We start from the raw sequence: 23,144 nt of genomic DNA on the forward strand, positions 1-23,144 counted from the left end.
AACAACCCTTCTAAGTATACGGTCGAAGTGAGAGGTCCTTTAGGCACTTCAGATCACAACTTGGTGATTGTCTCTTCTCCAGTGGAACCTTTATCTCATGGCTATTCCCAACCTCGTGTTGTTTGGCATTACAAGAATGCAAAATGGGATGACCTGCATGACTTATTTTCTTCTTTTCTATGGTCGGATTACTGTTTCAAAACTTCTGATGTCAACGTTTGCTCAGATCGTGTCAGTGAAATTATTCTTGCAGGAATAAAATCCTTTATCCCGCACTCCACTTTAAAATCTCGTCCTTTATCTAAACCTTGGTTTTCCAATAAATGTGCTAAGGCTGCTCAAGAGAAGAATGTTGCATATCGTGGATTTTAGTGTTTTGCACCAACCTTGCGTAGAAATAAAAACACAAAGGAAACTGGACTTTTAATAACTGTGTTTATAATAAATTATAATAACCTGTATTTACAATAAATTTAACTTTACGATAAATTTATTGTAAATACAGGTTATTATAATTTATTATAAACACAGTTATTAAAAGTCCAGTTTCCTTTGTGTTTTTATTTCTACGCAAGGTTGGTGCAAAACACTAAAATCCACAGTATGAACATACCCAACCTCAGAGGCCTGTTTGAAGAATGTTGCATATCGTAATTGGCTTGTTTCTAATTCTCCAGTTTCATTTTCTGGCTGCACCAAAGCTCGCAACAATTGTAAAGCAGTTATTAATCAGTCCAAACTAGAGTTTGAATAGGCTAAGAGTAGAAAACTTGCTTCTTGTTCTAATGGTAGTTGAGCATTCTGGTCTCTTGCCAAAGCTATTGGCTGCAACTTTTGCCCATCTCTGCTCCCACCTCTTTCCAAACCAGATGGTTCTGTTGTCACTTCAGCCAAGGACAAAGCTGACCTGCTAGCATCCCATTTTTCTTCCAGCTCATGTATTAATGATCTTGGTAAAACATCTCCCACCATTACCAACACGCTCCATTCAATGCCTCCTGTGGTCTTCCGTCAAAAGGATATCAGAAGGATTTTGATGAATCTTGATGCAAAGAAAGCTCCAGGTCCTGATGGTATTTCTCCACTTGTTCTCAAAACCTGTGCTCCTGAACTTACTCCTATTCTTTGCTGCCTTTTTTCACTTTCTTATTCCAAAGGTGTTTTTCCTTATCCTTGGAAATTTGCTCATATCCAGCCAGTTCCTAAAAAGGGTGACAAATCCCTCCCATTTAATTATCGTCCCATTGCAATTACTTCTACTCTTTCTAAAGTAATGGAGAAATCAATTAACCGCCAATTCTTAAACTACCTAGAAACCTTCCGCCTGATCAACGATCGCTAGTATGGATTCCATCAGTGTCGATCCAATGGTGATATTCTGGCTTATATTACCCATTTATGGACTAATTCAATGGAAAGGTTCGGTGAAACACAAGTAGTTGCTCTTGACATCTCAAAGGCTTTTGATCGCGTTTGTTATAAAGGTCTTGTAAACAAGCTTCCATCTTATGGTTTGCCAACTGTTTTTAGTAATTGGTTATCCAGTTTTCTCTCTGATCGCTCACTGAGGGTGATGGTAGATGGCTCCCTGTCTTTTAACTTCTCCACTAATGCCGGTGTCCCCCAAGGTTCAGTTCTTTTCCCCACTCTTTTCCTCTTGTATATTAATGACCTTCTTCCATTGACTGGAAATCCTATCCATAGTTTTGCCGATGATAGCTCATTGCATTCCACTTTCCATTTTGAGAAACCTTGTCCTGGTCAATCAGCTTCAACTTCTCGAACATATGCTACCAAATCCTTAAATGCCGATCTTCAGGTAATTCTCCAGTGGGGCAAAGACAACTTAGTTGATTTCAACCCTTCTAAAACTCAGTCTTGTCTTATATCTCGTAAAAAGGATTCTTCTGCTCCTATGCTTATCTTTAGTGACACTCCGATTTCTAGGCAAAATATGATATATCTCTTTTGGGGATTACCCTGACTTCTAATCTCTCTTGGCACAAGCACATTACAAATATTGCTTCCTCTGCATCTAAAAAACTTGGTTTTCTCTTTCACTCTCAGCGTTACTTTTCTTCCAAACAGCTGCTCACTCTGTATAAATCGGAAATCCGCCCTGTCATGGAATATTGTTCCCACATCTGGGGTGGGGCCCCCAAAACCTCTCTCAGGCTTCTTGATTCCATTCAGAAGAGGGCAGTTAGGTTAATTAATGATTCACCTCTAACAGAGTCTCTCCACTCTCTTTGTCATAGACGTACTGTTTCTGCTGCATGCGTCTTCTACAGATACTTTCATGGGCACTGTTCTTCTGAATTGGCTTCTATAATTCCCGCTCTCTCTTTCAAAACAGTCCGAACACGTGCCGCCACCAGCCAACATCCATTTACTGTCCAACTTCAAACTCACAGAACCAACTTTTCATCTTCCTCATTTATTCATTCAACTGCCGTTTTCTGGAACAACCTTCCTTCATACGTATTTCCTGAAAATTACAATCTACAGAAATTCAAGTCCAATGTCAACCAACATCTTCTTTCGTCTTCTCAACCTCCAACCGAAGAACGGAACTAAGTACTAAAGGTTCTAATGCCTCTCGTGTTTGGGGTTCACATAAAAAAAAAAAAAAAAAACCACACCGATCACTTCCTGCTCAGCTGTACAACGCTTTTATTCTTAACGCTAGTAGAGACAGTAATGTGCAATGCTTCGAGAATAGCGTCTCCATAGCCAGGTGGGAAGGAGCAGCAGTGCGTAGCACACGCTTCTTGATTAGACCGGGGTTCGAGCCCATCACCACCAAATACGGAAGATGTGGAAAGGTGAAGGGAATGACCGCCACATATTCCCGGAGCAATATGGCGTTAGTTGCTAATGCTCCTAAAATCCAAATAACAAAACAAACAAGCACTGCTTCGAGACAGTTTCAGTTTATGAGTAGCTGCACAACCATGCTAGGCGCCTCCGTAGCCGGGTGGGAAGGAGAAGCAGTGCATAGCACACGCTTCTTGATAAGACCGGGGTTCAAGCCCGTCACCACCAAATACGGAGGATGCGGAAAGGTCAGGGAATGATCACTGCATATCCTGGAGCAATATGGCCTTAGTTGCTAATGCTCCTAAAAAAAAAACAACCATGCTAATCCATTCTATGAAGTGTGGGTTTTTTTTTTTTTTTTTTGGGAGATTGCTAGTCTTAAACGTCAGTTATGTCAACTAGAGCAATTGTACATCATGAAGCTCGCGAAGGGCGCTTTACTAATTTCATGTTTCCATCTATTTCAACTCTCAGCATACTCTGGAGAGAATTAATAATGGTCTACCCCAATTCAGGTTAAATGGTCATGTTAGCTTGTCTTCCATTACATAAGATGTTTCTAACAAATTTTGGGTGTTCCACCCTTTCTACCATTTGGTAAATGAAGACATTTGCTAGGTGAGAGCCAATTATCATACCTCTTATGAGAAGATCTACATTCCTTTTCCTTCTTTCTACCTGTCATGAGTAGCCAGCTGTTATACCCTACTTTTAACTGGTATTACTAGCTGCCCGTCCCATCACGTGACCTCTGGAATTCACCATTACTTTTCACAGGTGAGGTATCCTAATACAGCAGGCCCTCGTTATAACGTGGTTCACTCTATGCTGATTCGCTATAATGCTGTTTTTATATTATAACCTATATCTCACTCTAACTTATATCTCACTAATATCTCACTTATATCTCATTTATATCTAACTTATAACCTATATCTCACTATAACTCACTATAACGCTGTCACAACTTACTATAATGCTGTCACAACTCACTATAATGCTCTTTTACCAGTGTACAGATTGAATTTTTGGCATGTTTATTAACGAAAACATTTAATCTGATGTAGTTGATAGCTTGAAAATGAATAGCAAAGTGTTCCACACTGACTTTGGAAATTTTCCCCATGCTAATTTAATTGCACTATGGTGACTTGTTACGTAGTTCCGAGATCAACATTTAAAAAAAATGATCAAGTATATTGCTTGTAATATTTGCGTTATATGCATTTATCCAAAGTCACTCGGTACAGTGTTAGACATCATTAGTTTACTCGAACATTGTATCATAATTAATGCAATGCTCTTACATTTTCGAAGATTAATAATGGCGGATAAGAATTAAAAAGAAACAACATCTGGACGCCAAAGCCTACTAAGGTAAGAAAAAGACTGAATTTGAAAATTAAATTATGTTTTTAAGCGAATCAATTCTGTTCAACAACAAGTGGATGTGTGCAATAATTTAGGACTGGCAGGTTCAACTGTAAGAACAATTAGAAAAAATAAAGAATTAATTTTAGCAGCGGGAAAGACAACTGTTCCACTGCAAGCAACTAGGCCAGCTATTATAATTAAAATGGAGAGACTTCTAAATAATTTTATTGAAGGTAATATCCAACTCACAATTCTGTTAAGTTTAATATTATTAAAGAAAAATCGATGAGCCTATATGATGATGATTTTTAAAGGCTCACCTTTAAAAAAAATAAATAAATAAAATGTGGAACCATTTAAAGCAAGTAAGGGCTGGTAAGGTAGATTTAAAATCCAGGGAGAAGCCGCAAGTGTGGATCAAGAAGGAGCCAAAACTTTCAAAAAAGAACTAAAAATTTTTGAAGAGTGGTGTTAAACTTCTCAACAAGTTTTTAACCTAGGTGAAACAGGACTTTTTTGGAAACGAATGCCTAAAAAAAATTTCATATTGAAAGAAGAAACATGTCAGGCTTCAAAGTGGCGAAGGATCAGTTGACTTTATTGTTGGGTTGTAATGCTGCGGGGATTTTAAAGTAAAACCCCTTTTAGTTTACTAGGAAGACAGCCAAAGTACAAAATTGACCAAAGTTATGAAAACTCAACATCCCAGGGCAATTGGATTAATAAATTCATGATTTTAAGTTTAATTTTGATATGTAATGTAGTTACTTACCACATAATTATATACGTATGTAATGGAGAATATTTTATGGCGCCTCCGTAGCCAGGTGGGCAGGAGCAGCAGTGCGTAGCACACGCTTCTTGATTAGACAGGGGTTTGAGCCTGTGACCACCAAATACAGAGGATGCGGAAAGGTCAGGGAATGACCACTACATATCCCCAGCACGGATAAAGAGTGAGGGTTGGCGTCAGGAAGGGAATCTGGCCACAAAAATTTCATGCCAAAAAAATAAAAATGCTGACCCCATATATAATGGGAAAAAGCGAGGACAGAAAAAAAAAAAAAAAAAAAAAAAAAGGAGAATATTTTATATGTACAAATTTTTAATATTAAATATTTTGACCGATATTTGTGCGTCTTTTTGCTACAGTTTATTACTGATTAGGAAATATCCTATGGCATAGATCGCGACTCACAAATACATATGTTACATTATGGGAATATGGCGCTCACTTAGCGCTCTGTTTTTCGGGAACGAATTATCAGCGTTAAGCAGGGGTCACCTATACATGTTGGAGGATAGCATATTTTCAAGTGAATTTTTAACAGTTTCAAGTATTACATTTATAAAAATTATTTCAATAAAAAATCAACTAGAAAGTAAAAGTACTTACTTCATACTGTAAGTACTGCTCTTTTTCAATGCATTCCTGCATAAAGCGAGACTTGTTTCCTTTATCTGGAATGCGGGATATGTTTTCTTCAAATTCCTTTTCTAACCATAAAATTCTGTTCTCATGATCTTGAAGCTGTTCCCTCTAAATATTTATATAAATAAATATAAAAAAATTGAAATTCAGTTCTTCAAACTGTTTCCTTCTGAAGTGGAGGGGGAAAAAAAAAACCCTAGAGAAATTATTAATTCAAACATTAATAAATGAAATTTTACTTATATTTCACACTGTTCACACCAGAATTAGCTTATCCACATATTTGGAAAGGCAATTAGTTAATTCAGTAATAGGCATATCAATGCGAGGAAGACAGGCTTAAAAAAAAAAAAAAAAAAAGCATCAGACTTAAAAAAATTGGCTAATTTCAGCCAGGTATCTATCCCCTGCCTTAAATTTACATAAACTCTTTGATTCTATAAGGTTGGACAGTAATTTATTCCGACAGTTAATAACTGTTCAGCAAAAGAGAATTTTTTTATATCTAGTTTACAATTATTTTTCTTAATTTAAGTGTATGTAATCTAATTTGTTCTAGCTGAAAAAGAAAAAAAGATTACCCATTAATTAATTTACTAATGCTTTTCAAAGCTTTAAATACCTCAATAAGTCTCCATGCAGATATTTGGTCTCGAAACTTTTCCATCTTACAACCCACAAACAAAGTTCTCTTTCTCTATAGGACTGAATTATCTATAACTAACCTTGTTACTCTTCATTGCACTTTTTTATAGCAGGTCTACATCTTTCTTGAGAATGAATGTTCCAAAACCAATGTACAATACTCAAGATTTAGCTTAACTAAGGCTTCATGCAATGGAATAATTAATTACCTTTGTTCCTACTATTAAAATTCCAGTACATCATATGCATCATGTACTGGTCTAGCAGCCAATCAGAAATTTTGAGAGACTTTTCTATTAAAATGTACAATGTACAATGACTTTTTCCACTGTGATGTGTCTGAAATTTGTGGCATCTCAAGTAATAAGATAAGTTAGGATTATTATTACTCAAATACTGAGTGTCATTTTTCAGAGCAACTGTATAATGTTATTTGTTATTTGGTTTTTAAGAGCATTAGCAACTAAGGCCATATTGCTCCGGGATATGCGGTGGTCATTCCCTGAATGACCTTTCCGCATCCCCCGTATTTGGTGGTGACAGGCTCAAACCCCGGTCTAATCAAGAAGCGTGTGCTACGCACTGCTGCTCCTTCCCACCTGGCTACGGAGGCGCCTACTGTATAATGTATCTTGGTCTTGATGAAGTAGTATACTTTGGTTGTCACTGTTTACCATTCCCCTAACTTCTTCATCAACAAGAAACTTTGACATTAGCCTATTATGACTTCACCAATCATTAAAAAACATCATAAACAAGAAGGGACCAGTAGTGAATCCCCTCACAATTCCCTGATCCATTCAGAGCAAGAGCCATTTATAACCACTCTGTCTCTTATCATTTAATCAATATTTTATCTGCTGAAGTATTTTACTTTCAATGTTACATTCTAATTTATACAAAAGACATTTGTGCGGAACAGTATAAAAATCCTTACCGTAGTTTAAATGTATTATCTCAAAATTATTTGTTATATCCAGTTCTTTTCTGTCAACATCATCATAGCTTATAAGATTAGTTAGACATGATTTTCCTTTGACTTTCAACTGGGAGTGTCTTTAAATTCATAGCAGCAAACACATTGGTGTGCAGAATTCGCTATTCTGGTTTTAGGGATAGCAGAGGTATGTGATGCAAGAAAGCAAGCTTACGTAGCATCAGCCAAAAAAGAAAAAAAAAAAAAAAAATATATATATATATATATATATATATATATTTCATACATCCATTCCCTCTAAACGTTTGTCCAGTTCCGCTTTGAACTTATTTAGCATTAGCATTACCAAGGGCACATGATGCAAGAAAGCAAGCTTATACTTATGTAAACTCTAGAAGGAAGGGGATGAATCAGATTGGTCCACTTGATATCGATGGGTCAACCGTTGATGATCCTGCTCAGGTAGCTAACAAACTAAATGAATATTTTGCATCGACATTCACACATGAGGAGTTATTCAGTGAGGGGAATGCCAGAGGTGTATTCAACTCTAGCAGTAAGCTAGAGAATCTTGTAATAACTGAGAGTAAAGTGGAGGAGAAATTGTTGAAGATAAACACAAGAAAGGCACCTGGGGTGGATGGGATCTATCCAGTTATATTAAAGGAGGCAGCAAAGGAAGTAAGCAAACCCTTAGCCATAATTATGAGAGCTTCCTTGGACTCAGGAGAGGTACCCATGGACTGGAGATGTGCAAATGTGACCCCAATTCACAAGGGAGGATCAAAAGCTGACACAAGTAATTATAGACCTGTGAGTTTAACTTCTGTTCCTGGAAAATTAATGGAGGCACTGGTTAAAGAAGCACTGCAGGATCATCTAGACAAGACTTCAGTTATAGCTCGGACACAGCATGGTTTTGTTAAGGGGAAGTCTTGCCTGACCAATTTGTTTGGATACTATGATGCAGTCACAAAAGAACTGGATGCAGGGAATAACTTTGATATTATATACTTGGATCTTAGAAAGGCTTTTGATACTGTTGCACATGGAAGACTGCTGCACAAATTGGAGCAGTGTGGCATTGGAGGCAAATTGCTGCTATGGAAAAAGGGGTGGTTGAGGGGGAGAAGACAGAGAGTGGTAATCAATGGACACTGCTCATCGTGGACTAATGTTATAAGTGGAGTCCCTCAGGGTTCAGTATTGGGTCCTTTATTGTTCTCTGTATTTATAAATGATATTGATGATGGTATATCAAGCTTAATGTCCAAGTTTGCAGACGATACGAAGGTTGGCAGGGTTGTCAAGGACACTACTGACACTATGCTGCTGCAACAGGATCTGGAAAGGTTGAGCAGATGGGCTGAGAGGTGGCAAATGAAGTTTAACATTGACAAATGTAAAGTACTACATATGGGAAACAGCAACTCCAGAGCAACGTATCAACTCTGTGGTACTACACTGACAGTGGTAGAGAATGAAAGGGACCTGGGGGTGCTTGTGCAGGCAGATATGAAGTTCTCTGAGCAGTGCAGATGGGCTGCAAGAGTAGCTCATGGTGTATTGTCAATGATATATAGGAATTTTTCTAGCAGGGATAAGGAGGTGATTATTCCCTTGTATAAGACAATGGTCAGGCCACACCTAGAGTACTGTATGCAAGCCTGGAGGCCTCATTTCAAGAAGGATGTAGAGCTGCTGGAACGAGTACAGAGAAGAGCAACAAGATTAGTGAATGGAACAAAGGGGTGCTCTTACGAAGAAAGGCTTAAGTTTTGCGAATTACAGTGTCTGGAGACTAGGCACCAGCGAGGTGATATGATAGAGGTGTACAAAGCCTTGAATGGTTTGAGCATGCACAATGCTGATGGGATCCTTCCTCTTGCTCAGAATAATCACCTGAGAGGGCAAAAGTTCAAATTGAGGAAAGACAGATGTAGGATAGATGTGCGGAAATTTGCCTTTAGCCAGCGGGTGGTTGGTAGGTTGAACAGACTTCCATCCCTTGTCGTGGAAGTTGATTAGCCTAAATAAGTTTAAGGCTCAGCTGGTCAGGTATTTCGAACGAACAGAGGGGTGAAGCGGAAGTGGTTATTTTTTATTATTTTTTTTTACTTTATTATTATTTTTTTTTTGGCTGATGCTGCATAAGCTTGCTTTCTTGCATCAGGTGTCTCTACTAATGCTAATGCTAATGCTAATAGCATCAGCCAAAAAAAAAAAAAAACACACACCCACTTCTCATTTCACTCATCCACCTGCTCCAAATGTTTGTCTAGTTTTGCCTTGAATCTGTTTAAGCTATCAACTTCTACAACGGCCGATGGTAGTTTGTTCCAGCAATCAACCACCCACTGGCTAAAAGAAAACTTCTGCACATCTATCCTACAATTGTCTTTCCTCAATTTGAATTTATGCCCTCTCAGGTGATTATTCTGAGCAAGAGGAAGAATCCCATCAGCACTGAGCATGCTCAAACCATTCAAGGCTTTATACACATCGATCAAATCACCTCGCAGGTGCCTAGTCTCCAGACACGTAATTTGCAAAACTTAAGCCTTTCTTCGTAAGAGCAACCCTTTGTTCCATTCACTAATCTTGTTGCCTTTCTCTGTACTCGTTCCAACAGCTCTACATCCTTCTTAAAATTAGGCCTCCAGACCTGCATACAGTACTCAAGGTATGAACTGACCATTGCCTTATACAAGGGAATAATAATCACATCCTTATCCCTGCTAAAAAAATTCCTGTATTTAAGCTATCAACTTCCACAATGACAGATGGAAGTTTGTTCCAGCAATCAACAGTAGGGTAGCCAGATTTGGACAGATCCGTTTTTACTCTCATAATCATGTCTTTTGTTTGCGGAACTGGAATGGATCCAGGTGTGGGTGTGTGCTGATCTATAGTTGATGAATTGGTCAGTACATATTTATTTATGGTAGACCAGGGTTCTTAAATGTGTGCCCTCGAACAAAACTAGAATATCCAGAAAGGAGAAAGCATTATCTGACACCAGTTCAATGGCGAATGAAGGTCAGCAAAATAATAGTAGTAGTAGTAATAATGGAGGCATGTGATGCAAAAAAGCAACTGTATGAGCTTATGTAACATCAGCCAAAAAAAAAAAAAAAAACACTTTCACACATCCATTATCTCTATAAGTCTGTCCAGTTCATCCTTGAATTGATTTAAGCTATCAATTTCTACAGTAACAGATGGAAGTTTGTTCCAGTAATTAACCACCTGCTGGTTTAAGGCAAATTTCCACACATCTATTCTACAATTGTCTTTCCTCAATTTGAATTTATGCCCCCTGAGGTTCATAATCTAAGCAACCCATTCAAGGCCTTATACACCTCATTCAGATCACCTCACAGGTGCCTAGTCTCCAACTGCTGCAATTTGTGAGAACTAAACTCTTTCTTGGTAAGAGGACAACTTTGTTCCCCTTACCAATCTTCTTGCCCTTCTCTGTACATGCCCAAGCAACTCTACATCCTTCCTAAAATGAGGCCTCCAGACTTATACATAGTACTCAAGGCGTGGCCTGCCCATTGCCGTATACAAAGGGATGATCACCTCCTTTTCATTACTAGCAAAATTCCTGTATATCATTGAAAACAGCTCATGACCTGCTCTGGCTGCCTGTCTGCACTGCTCAGAAAACTTCATATCTGACTACACAATTACTCCCAGATCTTTTTCATTTTCTACCACCCTAAGTGTAGTACCACACAGTTGGTACATTTTTCTGGGGTTATTTCTATCCATTTGCAGTACTTTGTATTTGTCAATGTTAAACTTCAGTTGCCACTTCTCTGCCCATCTTCCCAAATTTTCTAGATCCTGTTGCAGTTGTGCACTGTTGTTACTGTCATTAACAACCCTGCCAAACTTTATATCATGTGCAAACGTCAACATGCCTGATATACGTTCATCGTTATCATTGATAAATATACAAAACAACAGTGGGCCCAACACCGAATCCTGGGGGACTCCACTAATAACATCAGTCCACGAAGAGCAGCATCCATTGATTACCACTCTCTGTTTTCTTCCACTCAACCACCCTTTTATCCATTGTAGCAACTTACCCTTAATACCATATTGCTCCAATTTGTACAGTAGTCTTCCACGTGTAATAGTGTCAAAAGCTTTTCTGAAATCCAAGTATATGATATCAAAATTATTTTTTGCACCCGGTTCCTTTATAACCACATCATAGTATCCAATCAGATTTCTCAGAGAAGACTCTCCTTTAACAAATTCATGCTGTGTCTGAATTATTATTGCAGTCTTGTCTAGATGATCCTGCAATGCATCTTTAACCAGTGACTCTATTTTCCTTCAAATGGAAGTTAAACTCACTGGTCTGTAATTACTTGTGCCACCCTTAGATCTCCCTTTGTGAATTGGGGATACATTTGCACATCTCCGGTACGTAGGAACTTCCCCTGAGTTCAAGGATGCTCTCATAATTATGGCTAAGGGTTTGCTTATTTCCTTTGCTGCCTCCTTTACCATAACTGGATAGATCCATCCACCTCGTGTGTCTTTCTTTTGTTTAACTTCTATAATTTCTCCTCCATTTTGTTCTCAGTTATTACGAAATCATTAGATACCTTGTTACAGTTTGATAAACATCTGGCATTCTCCTCCCTTATTAACTCCTCATGTGCAAATGTAGATGCAAAATACTCATTCAGATTGTTAGCTATCTGAGCAGGAACATCAATAGTCAAACCATTAATATCAAGGGGACTAATCTGATTCATCCTCTTCCTTCTAACTAGAAGGAAGGGGATGAATAGATAAACTCAGGGGCTCATATTTGGTGAATATGGGCTTGGCACACCCAGCTCAGGGTCCTGAGCTGGATATCATCATTCTTCTCTTTCTTGGTGATTCTCTTCCAGTTTTTTCTCTCTCTCTCTCTCTCTCTCTCTCTCTCTCTCTCTCTCTCTCTCTCTCTCTCTCTCTCTCTCTCTCTCTCTCTCTCTCAGGGTAATTCAGAATTTTTTTGGCTGGTGCAGCATAAGCCTCAGGCTTCCTTGCACCATATGGCTAATAATAATAATAATAATAATAATAATGATAAACAGAAACAACTGAAAATTAGAAACTTTAAAAGAGTGTTCTTAATTCTGAGACTACAGTGGATAAAAATATCCAAAATTATCTTTAGAAACAGCAGTCTTGTTACCAAAAAAGAAAAAAATTATATTCTTTAACTGCCTTAAGGATTTAAGGCACTTTTCACTCATTTCTCAACCAACAGCTGAGCTCTATGGAAAATTAAGATTATTTTTTAAGCATAAATATTTTTTACTTCAAAATGGAACATTAAAGAATTTTTTACAACTATGCTTCCTTAAAAATAATTAATGATGCAAATGGGGGACTTTTACCATACTTGAAGAATACTAAAATTTTCACATTTTTTTTCAAAAATTCATGCAATTTTTTTTATTGTTGGTTGTACACTCTATGCCCAGTCAAAGTTTGACAAACTCATGTTGTGTTTCACATTCAATTCCATTTTTGTCAAGATGACCCGGTAGTACATTCTTAATCAAGGATTCCATAATTTTGAAGTTTTTTATATCCTGCTATATATCTGGTATTAAAATAAAAAAAACAAAAAAAAAAAACTAGAAGTTGTAAATAACAGAAAAAATTAAAATAAAAATAAAAATTAATGATATTTTACAACAGAATGTTGTACAACAAACTTTTTCAGACTACAGACTGTTTTACAGAAAATGTGCCATTATATACCCAGAAATACTATATTTCTATAGATCCAGTTCAATATGATACTTTAAACATATGTGGTGCATGTGCCGTATACACCTAAACAGATTTCCTATAACGAGTTAGTAATTTTTGGAAATACCTCTATTATAACATCAGCAACAAGGCCTTGTCTCTGTAATGACATACGTTTCTTTAACAGAGGTTCAAAATTTTCACTTATTAGTTTTTATTATTATCAAAATAAAAAGACACACATTACTAATTCTAAGCTATACTGAAATATAGCCTGGAACACATGAACTGGGCTTTAACAAGTTCTTAAAATAACTAGAATTTCTCACTTCAATATTAAAAGAATGAAGTCCTAATAGTTTTTGCTTCTGATTCCCTTTTTACAATATCCTTATGTGCCTTACACCATTTCCTCACTCTGTCCTTAAAATTTGTCATCAACACCTACATGCTTCTTAAACAAATTAAGGACATGGAGTACTTGATCTTAAGATGGCTAATCTAGATTGATGGCATTTACAGATGGCTAGAAGTTGTAGCTAACAGCTTTCACAAGAGAGCAGGCTTAATTACCATTTGGACAAGGGCAAGTTTTGTACTCTTAGCCTGTTCAGAATTGAGTTTGGATTGATTAACAATTATTTGCAACTGTTGTGAGCTTTATCGTTGGCAGAAAATGAAACTGAAAATTTGAGTACAAGTCAATTGCAATATGCTACATTCTTATCTTGTACAGCCTTAGTACATTTACTTAAAAACCAAGGTTTAGATAAAATTTTATGGTGGAATGAGGAATAAAGGATTTCAATTCTAAAAGAATAATTTCACTAACACAATTAGAGAAAACATTAGGATTAGAAGATTTAAAATAGTAATCCAACCAAGAAAAGAGAAAAACAAATCACGGACCAAGCTGATCCAATTGATGGGACTTTGTAATTACCAATGACTTTGCACAACTCGGGCATTTACCTACCAGACAATCCTAACAATGCTCTCAACATCCTTAATTTTTTTGTCAGCAAAAACCAAGTCTTCTGAGTACACCGTCAAATCATCTTATATTGCAGTCTTATAGTACCAAACAACACAAGACTGAGAATGGTCATGTGTGTGTGTGTGTGTGTGTGTGTGAGAGAGAGAGAGAGAGAGAGAGAGAGAGAGGGGGGGGGGGAAAGAGAAGAACTATGAGCCAGCTGAAGTTAAACATTAAAATCAGTAAGGAAAATTACTTCACTGTTAAGTACAGTTGGGAGAATGATAGAGGCAATAGACAAATATGACAGAATGGGGTAAAGAGATTTTAAGTGAGAGGAGAATGCCGATTAAGAAGCCTTTGACAAGGAATATCAGAGCAGACATATCCACAAGTACCACCTTTAAAGTGAAAGGAATCATAGAGTGGATGTTTGGGCAATTGTGATATGTGGTGGTTGAGGAAACTGATAACTAAGATTTTGCCAGAAAAAGTAAGTGGGACTTGAGCTTGCAGGTGGATACTTGTTGGTGGGGTGATAGTGTTATAATGTAATGTCTTGGAGGAGTGTACTTCTGTTTTCTATTTTAAATATATAAATTTTCTCTTTATATTTTTGGATATCCCACATAGGGCCAGAGGCATTTTCAGAAACACATAAGTGTTTCTGAAAAGAATGCAATATTGAATGTCAATATGTTTTATCCTTGTTAAGCTTCATTTGTAGTGTTAAGGAGAATGGAATTCATTTGTAGTTAAGGAGAACGGAAAGGGAAATTGGTTTTATTTATGTTTGGTTACACAATAAGGTAAGAAATCCACTGCAGCATATGTTAGAATATCATCTTTTGACTTTTTCAATTTATATTATGATATTTTTAACAGCACTTCACATTAAACTGTAAGTAAAATTGCAAGTGTAACAAAGTCATCAAAACTACAGGATCCTGATGCAGCCATTTTTATGACACAGACTTTTATTATTATGTAAATGAGTCTTTCCTTGTTGCATGATTATAGTGCTGTACTGTTAACTGTTTCTCAGTAAACATGCCTCATTTAAAAGCATGAGATCACTATAAGTAATTGACAATTTCAAAATTTTATGTTTGAAGAACGTGCAGTATTGCTTTTAATATCGACTATTCACATAGGAGCAATATTATGTTTTAAAAACTATAATAGCTTTAAAATGTTAACCAACTTAGAACAGTAGTTTAAAAACAGTAAACCTCAAAAAAAAAAAAAAAAACATACAAAAAATATGTATGTTTGAAATATTTTTTCCAACATACATATTTTTTGAAGAATGAAAACTTTTTACAGTGTATAATAAAAATGCTTATAACAGTTCATATCATGTGGTTCAGTTAACATTCAGAAAATGTTAACTTAACCACCTCCACCCCAGGTGTCTTTTTTATGTATAGCTTCAACAATTTCTGTTTCACTTTCCTTTCAGTTATCACAAAGTCATTTAGCTCCCCACTGAAGTCTGATAAACTTCTGACATCCCCTCCTATAACGAATTCCTCATGTGAATGTAGATGGAAAATATCTGTTCAGTTTGTCAGCAATCTGAGCAGGATCATTGACAGTTAACCTATTGACATCAAGTGGTCCAATGTGATTCAACCTCTTTCTTCTACAATTAATATAATCATAGAACTCTGCTCAGTTCCTTAGTTAAGAAGCACATAAAATCTAAGGCAGTCTGGTGTGATGTAAGCACTGTGAAAGCAAAAATGAGAGTAGGAGTATGTTAAAGACCTAATGACTCTGATGGGTACAACAAACAACTTTAAAGAGAAATAGAGTGGGCCAGCATAACATCAGAATGTCTTATAATGGCAGATTTTAACTTTTCAGATATTGACTGGAACACACACACACACACCTTTTGTTTGTGGATTTATTGGATGACTGGACCAAGCAGCATGTTGGAGAGGCAACAAGACAGAGTAATACTCTTGATCTGGTTATCAGCAGTGATTCTTCTTCATGCATTAAGAATCTGCAAATAAAAGAACTGCTAGGTGGCAGTGATTATAGTGTATTGATGTGGGGTTTACCTAAAGATGTAACTACCATTGAGGAGGGTAAAGGAAAGGGTTTTTGCTTTCATAGAGGCTGCTATGGTTGTCTCAGACAGTTTTAAAATTCTATACAGTGGGATCAACTGATTACGTTACCATCAAATTGTAAATGTGAAGCATTCAAAAAAATAATCATAGAAGCTACTACTATTAGTCTTTTCATTTTAGACCTAAATGGATATCAGATGAATAATGAAATTTACTGCAGAAGATCAAGATGCATGGGATACATATAAATTATCAGGCGATAAAATGCCCATGGTAGACATAAACTATAAATAAAGGATTTTGTAATAACTGAGAGGAAAGTGGAAGGAAAAGAAAAACTGCTGAAATTAAATGTGATAAAGGCTCCTGGAGTGGATGGCACCTATCCAATTATATTAAGAGAGAGACAGCAAAGCAGGTAAGAAGACACTTAGCAATAATTATGAGAGCATCCTAATTGAATTCAGCATCCATAATTGAATTCAGAGAACATCCCCATGGCCTGGAGTGTGGGAATGTATCCCCAATTCACAAAAGGAGATTAAAGAGTGACAGGATGTTAAGCAAGCTAAGGCAGATTATGAGAAATCTTTGGAAAAGGATGCAAAGAAAAATAGCAAAGACTTCTCTCCTATGTAAACACTAGAATGAAGAGAATGAATCGAACAGGTCCACTTGATGTTGACTTGATGTTGTATTGCATTTAAGTATATTAGTATAGTGTAAAAGTGTAAAGTGTGTTGATGTCTAGCAGCACCAGGGGTTTTCCCCATCTCCGCATTGCTTTCATTGTTGGTTTACCAGTTCATTGGGAAGGCCAGAGATTTAAAAGTGTGTGGATTATGTGTAGTGTATCATTGTTCAGCTGGCCATTTAGCCATTGGATCTCTGCTGAGGCCCAACGTTGCCCACACTTGGCCTTGTGGAGGCAGGTACCCAAACGTTTGAAGTTTTTACTCTAGCAGGCCCTGCCACCTAGTTTCCTGAAATTTCAGTGACTACAGCCTAAAAAAAAAAAAACTTTGTAAGGGCGAGTGTTGGAATTATAAAAGCCAAATGAGATTTATGTGGTTTAATTTGGACGAATTTAAGTTTTGCAGTTTGTGTGGGGTATACGCTAGTGTATTAGGCAGAGTAGGGGGGAGACTGAAGGCTGGAGGGAAAGACAGAAGTATGGGAACAATTGAGAAGGTGACCCCCAGGATGTTCAGTGAGGCAGGCCCGTGCCCCACCAGGAAAAGAATAAGGGCTGGCAGATGAGGGGAGGAGAGAGGACTGTCTCCTCTCCCCCACACCAGGGAAAGGGAGTAAAGGTACCAGGCAAGGGAGTCCAGTACAGATCACCATCAGGCATTGGCAGTAGAGAACATGTGAAGAGTGTCCAAGCGATCTGAGCTGGATCTTCGTTGGTGATCATGTTCAAGGTAGAGTCAAATCCAGCTGTAAGGTCATACATGAGGCAAGTCTCATCCTATGGTTGGTCATGTAACCTGTTCAGGTTGCCCAGTTTGCATGTAATGAGGATGCTGCCTTGGGTCCTGGTGATATCATTTTCCTCTGCACTTAGTTTGTGTGTTGCTCATTTGGTTTGGCCATCCAACTAGTGGTCCAGTGCAAACAGTTCATGTCAAGTCCTGTGTCAGTTTGTCTGGTTCAGCGTAGGTCTTGCTGGTTGTCAGGTCCCTCGTAAACCAGGCTAGATGATGGTCATTGTTCGTGGTTGTAGGTTATTTTGATACGGTTTTCTTGAGTGTTCCAGTTTTCTCTAGTCTTAGTTTCATGATTCATCATCAGCTTCTGGGTGCTGTGCATGGTGGTTTGCTATAAGTGCTCTCCTTCTAGAGAGAAGTTTCTGTGCAAAGATGGTAAGGGCTTTGTATTCATGTTCCGAATCGAGAAGGTGCTGTTCCATGTTCTGAGGGAAATAGATGATAGCAGTGGTGAGCATACATCGCAGGCCCTCATAGTCACCGCAGTCCTACATGAGATGTTGCCATGTCTCCTTGCGGCCAAAGAGGAAAAGAGGATTCTCAGTGATTTGGAAGCTAGACAGTTCTGCATTAAATGGCCCATGCCCTGTGAGCAGAAAGATGATGTGGAGCCCGGGATGGAACCAACTTGGGGGGGTTTTGGAAAGACTCTTGAGAGGAACTTCGTGGTGATTCCCCCTTTAATGGACTCCATCCACCGATCCTGTCATTCCTGTTGTTGTTGTTGGAGGTGGTTGAGCAGTCTGGTTTTTTCAAGCTTCCTGTTGTTGTTGATGAGATCCAATGCATAGTTCAGGATTGTACAGGTATTTCTTTTGCCATATTATATGTCAGGGTGCATCTAATGGTTTACAGGTCCAGTTTTACAATTGAAAATTTCCAGGTCCCACTGGACCTGGAAATTTTCAATTTTCAATTCAATTTTCTTTAGAATCTACAACTTTTGTTCTAGGTTTTGTTTTGTTGGCCAGTGTAATTTGTCTAATTCTTCCTTAAATTATTTAAACCAGCAACTTCCCAACCATAGGTGGAAGTTTATTTCTACAATCAACTACCCATAGCTGAAAGTACACTTCTGTACATCCATCCATCCTACATGACTTTAACCAATGCTTATGAACACAAAATTAGTGGCTGCCCACATCAACTGGGTGCACTGCCTTGATATTATGTTCTTTTTTAACCATCAGCTTAGCATAATCCCAATCTCCCCATCCTGTCTGTTTTTTCTGTATGCATCGTACACATCATATTCAAATTGTCCATCTCCTGTGGATAGGTGGCACCATATTTCCAATGTTCTAATATTCCACATTCGATGACCTATAAATACTTCAAATTCATCCAATTTATTTACTATACTCCGAGCATTAGTTAATAAGCATGTATATGTGCAGCTATTTTTGCTCTTAACAGAGCCCCTATATTTGTTTCTCCCACAAGGATCTCAGATTGGTCCTGAAATCCTCCACACCTAGCTGCATATCCCAATAGGAGCAGTGCAAGAGTCATTTCACCTCTGCTTGCAGCCATGGTTAATCTGCTAGTCTGTATATGTATATACAGTAAACCCCCGCAAATAGCAGAGGTTACATTCCTGAGAAATGCAGTGAATACCGAAAATGTGAATACTGAGTTATGGCTCCCATAGTAATAAAGGGGTTCCGTTGCAAAGTATGAAATATATAAGAAAAACTAGTCTAAAATTTTGTCTATGTATGTAGTAGTAGTAGTAGTAGTAGTAGAAGTAGTAGTGGCATGTGATGCAAGAAAGCAAGTGTATGAGCTTATGCAGCATCAGCCAAAAAAAAAAAAAGCCTCCAAATGTCTGTCCAGTTCCTCCTTAAATTTACTTAACCTATCAACTTCCACAATGACGTATGGAAGTTTGTTCCAGCAATTAACCAGCCGATGGCTAAAGACAAATTTCCGCACATCTATTCTACATCTGTCCTTTCTTAATTTGAATTTATGCCCCCTTAGGTTCATAATCTAAACAAGTGGGAGGATCCCATCAGAATTCAGCATGCTCAACCCATTCAAGGCCTTATAACACCTCAATCAGATCGCCGCGCAGGTGCCTAGTCTCCAGCCACTGCAATTTGCAGAACTTACACCTCTCTTGGTAAGAGGATCCCTTCATTCCCCTCACCAATTTTGTTGCCCTTCTCTGTACACGCTCAAGCAAATCTATATCCTTCCTAAAATGAGGCCTCCAGACCTCATTTTAGTTTATGCGTGTATGAGTTGAGTACTCATGCACACAGTACTCAATGCGTGGCCTGACCATTGCCTTATACAGAGGGACAATCACCTCCTTTTCCCTACTAGCAAAATTCCTATATATCATTGACAAAACCCCATGACCTGCCCTGGCAGCCTGTCTACATTGCTCAGAAAACTTCATATCTGACTGCACAATTACTCCCAGGTCTTTTTCATTTTCTACCATCTTAAGTGTAGTACCACACACACACACACAGTTGGTACGTTTCTCTGGGGTTACTTCTTCCCATATGCAGTACTTTGCATTTGTCAAGGTTAAAACTTCAGTTGCCACTTCTTAGCCCATCTGCCCAAATTATCTAGATCCTGTTGCAGTAGCACACTGCCATTACTATCATTAACAACCCTGCCAACCTTTGTATCATCTGCAAACTTCGACACTAATCCTGATATACCTTCATCAATATCATTGATAAAAATACAAAACAACAGAGGACCCAACACCGAACACTGTGGGACTCCACTAATAACATTAGTCCACGAAGAGCAGCACCCATTAATTACCACCCTCTGTCTTCTCCCACTCAACCATCCTTTTATCCATTGTAGCAACTTATCCTTAATACCATTCTGCTCCAATTTGTACAATAGTCTTCCATGCGCAACAGTATCAAAAGCTTTCCTGAAATCCAAATATATGATATCAAAATTATTTTCTGCATCCAGTTCCTTTGTAACCACATCATAATATCTTATCAAATTTGCCAGACAAGACTTTCCCTTAACAAACCCATGCTGTGTCTGAATTATTGCTGCAGTCTTGTCTAGATGATCCTGCAATGCATCTTTAACCAGCGACTCCATTATTTTATCTGGAACAGAAGTTAAACTAACTGGTCTGTAATTACTCGTGTCACCCTTCGATCCCCCCTTTGTAAATTGGGGATACATTTGCACATTTCCAGTCAGTGGGGACCTCCCCTGAGTCCAAGGATGCTCTCATAATTATGGCTAAGGGTTTGCTTAGTTGCTTTGCCGCCTCCTTTAATATAACTGGATAGATCCCATCCACCAAGGTGCCTTTCTTATGTTTAACTTCAACAATTTCTCCTCCACTTTGCTCTCAGTTATTACAAAATCATTAAGCATCCTGCTACAATTTGATAACCTTCTACCATTTTCAAACCTTAATAACTCCTTATGTGTGAATGTAGATGCAAAATACTCATTCAGTTTGTTTGCTATCTGAGCAGGATCATCAACAGTCGAAATATCAATATCAAGTGGCCAATCAGATTCAATCCCTTCCTTTTAGAGTTTATATAAGTAAAGAAATCCTTGCTATTTTTCTTAGCATCTTTTACCAAAGATTTCTCGTAATCTGCCTTCGCCTGCCTAACCTCCTTTGTGACCTGATTACAGACTAGCTTATATCTGCCATAGGCTTCTGAGTCACTTGATAATTTATATGCATCCTATTCATTTTTCTTCTCTGCCACAAGTCTCATTAGTTCATTTGACAAACATTTAGGCCTAAACCTTGAACAATATTTCTTAATAGGTATGAAACTTGTAGTAGCTCCCACGATTAATTCCTTGAATGCTTCCCACTTAGAATTTATTGTTGGTAACATCGTCAGTTGATCCCACTGTACAGAATTTAAAAACTGTCTGTATTATATGTATTATATGTACCTTCATAATATGACTATGTACATAGACAGTACATAGTGAAATGCAAGCATATGGCATTGAAATGAAAATAAGAAACAATTTAATATTAAATGTAATATTTATTATAAATTTCAAACAAATCTTTCAAACCAGCCCCTTTGCTAGCTAAAAAACTTATCCCGCCAGTGCGATCACCAGTTTCGCTAAAGTGTTGATAAAGGAGTTTTGCCTTTTCATGAATGATGAGTGAACTTAATGGAATTTTATTTTGAGTTCGGTCTTCTATCCACAGATTTAGAACTTTTTCCATTTTTTCTAATTTAACATCACGAGTTACAGAGCAAATTTTTGAAGCAATTAGTGCGTTTTCACGGACACTACGGCGGATTTTTTCTTCCGATTTCTTGATTAATCGTACCGTTGATTCATTGATTTTATAATGTTTTTCCACTGAGGAGACACTTTCACAATTAGAAATTTTATCTAATAACTCAATTTTATTCGCTAATGTCATCATCTTCCTTGATCTTTTCACATTTCCCTTGTTATTCGTAGCCATATTTTTGTACGGGTTAGACAGAACTTGTCCATAATAAAGTCACTTTCTTCCATTAACACACTAGAAAAAGTCTGTTTTACACTGCAAAACACTAGATTTATCACTTTTGTAAGCATATCAATTTATAAATTGATAAATTTATTCAATTTATAAGCATATAAATTAAAAGTAAACGACGAAACCTTCCATGACAAGTGCATAACACATACTGAACAAGGATTAGCGAGAAACATCCAAGCTCGCGATTTTGTCACCCCCTCTCCCTTCACCCACTGACCACACTTTTGACCAGGAAAGATAATTTTAGCCACGCCCCTGTTTTTTTATGGCAGAAAATGTTCATGGCGCTTTAAAATTAACATTTTTTTAGGTTTTATTTTATATTAAATCAGCGACCGCGAATACAGATACCGCGAATAGCGGGGTTTACTGTATATATACATATAAAGACTAGGGAGGATATATATATATATCCCCCCTGAGCTAACAGTTTTTTAACCCCATTGACTTGATAGCATCAGCAAATTCTTGCACCTCTTCTATTGAAGCATTTTCTCTTCCTGTAAAAACAGTCTCTCCTGTTATCTAAGCACAGTCTATGCTGAGGATAAGTTCACTTCATGAACCGTGCACAATCTCTCAGGCTGAATTAATTTACAAGGCTCTCATCACATATCTATGCAAAATTCGACACTTTCAAATTTAATCTTAACTTGTGACTTTTTTCTCTCCACATTACCCTATTATACACTGTTAATTAAATCCTTAAGATCTATTCTTAATGTCATGACCTTTTGTGCCTTCTAAAGATGATAACAGTTCTATAATATCATTAACTTTTTCTCATAGCAAACATTTCTTGCTCCTGTTGTTGCAAAATGCTTTTTGCTAATATACTCTGCTCTTATTCCACGTATCCCTTTTGAATAATATATTTCTCACTTTTTTTTGTGGGACCACTGCTTTCTGCCTTTGTAGATGTTGCTCTGTTGAATGATGTATGAGATTAGGATGTGGCACTGAGTTGGGTGGCTGGGTTATTACTTGATGAGTGCCTCCAAGGACATCAACCTCTACCTGTAAGCTTTCATATTTTCCCATCACAACTTGCACGAAATTTCCAATCTTTTCAATGAAAACACAAGAAAACAC

At 37.5% G+C, this 23,144-nt stretch overlaps 1 protein-coding gene across 1 annotated transcript in view; it reads right to left on the reverse strand.

The window, feature by feature from the left end:
- LOC150081497 (uncharacterized) overlaps positions 1-23,144 on the reverse strand; it is a 337,043-nt gene that overhangs the window by 21,792 nt on the left and 292,107 nt on the right. The window contains exon 10 of the mRNA XM_090380224.1: positions 5,591-5,734. Coding sequence (XP_090236350.1) covers positions 5,591-5,734 — 144 coding nt within the window. The remainder of the gene's footprint in view (positions 1-5,590; positions 5,735-23,144) is intronic.

This window comes from Mastigoproctus giganteus, chromosome 8, assembly GCF_048544385.1.
Source record: "Mastigoproctus giganteus isolate SK-2022 chromosome 8, ASM4854438v1, whole genome shotgun sequence".
NCBI classification, from domain to species: Eukaryota; Metazoa; Arthropoda; class Arachnida; order Uropygi; family Thelyphonidae; genus Mastigoproctus; species Mastigoproctus giganteus.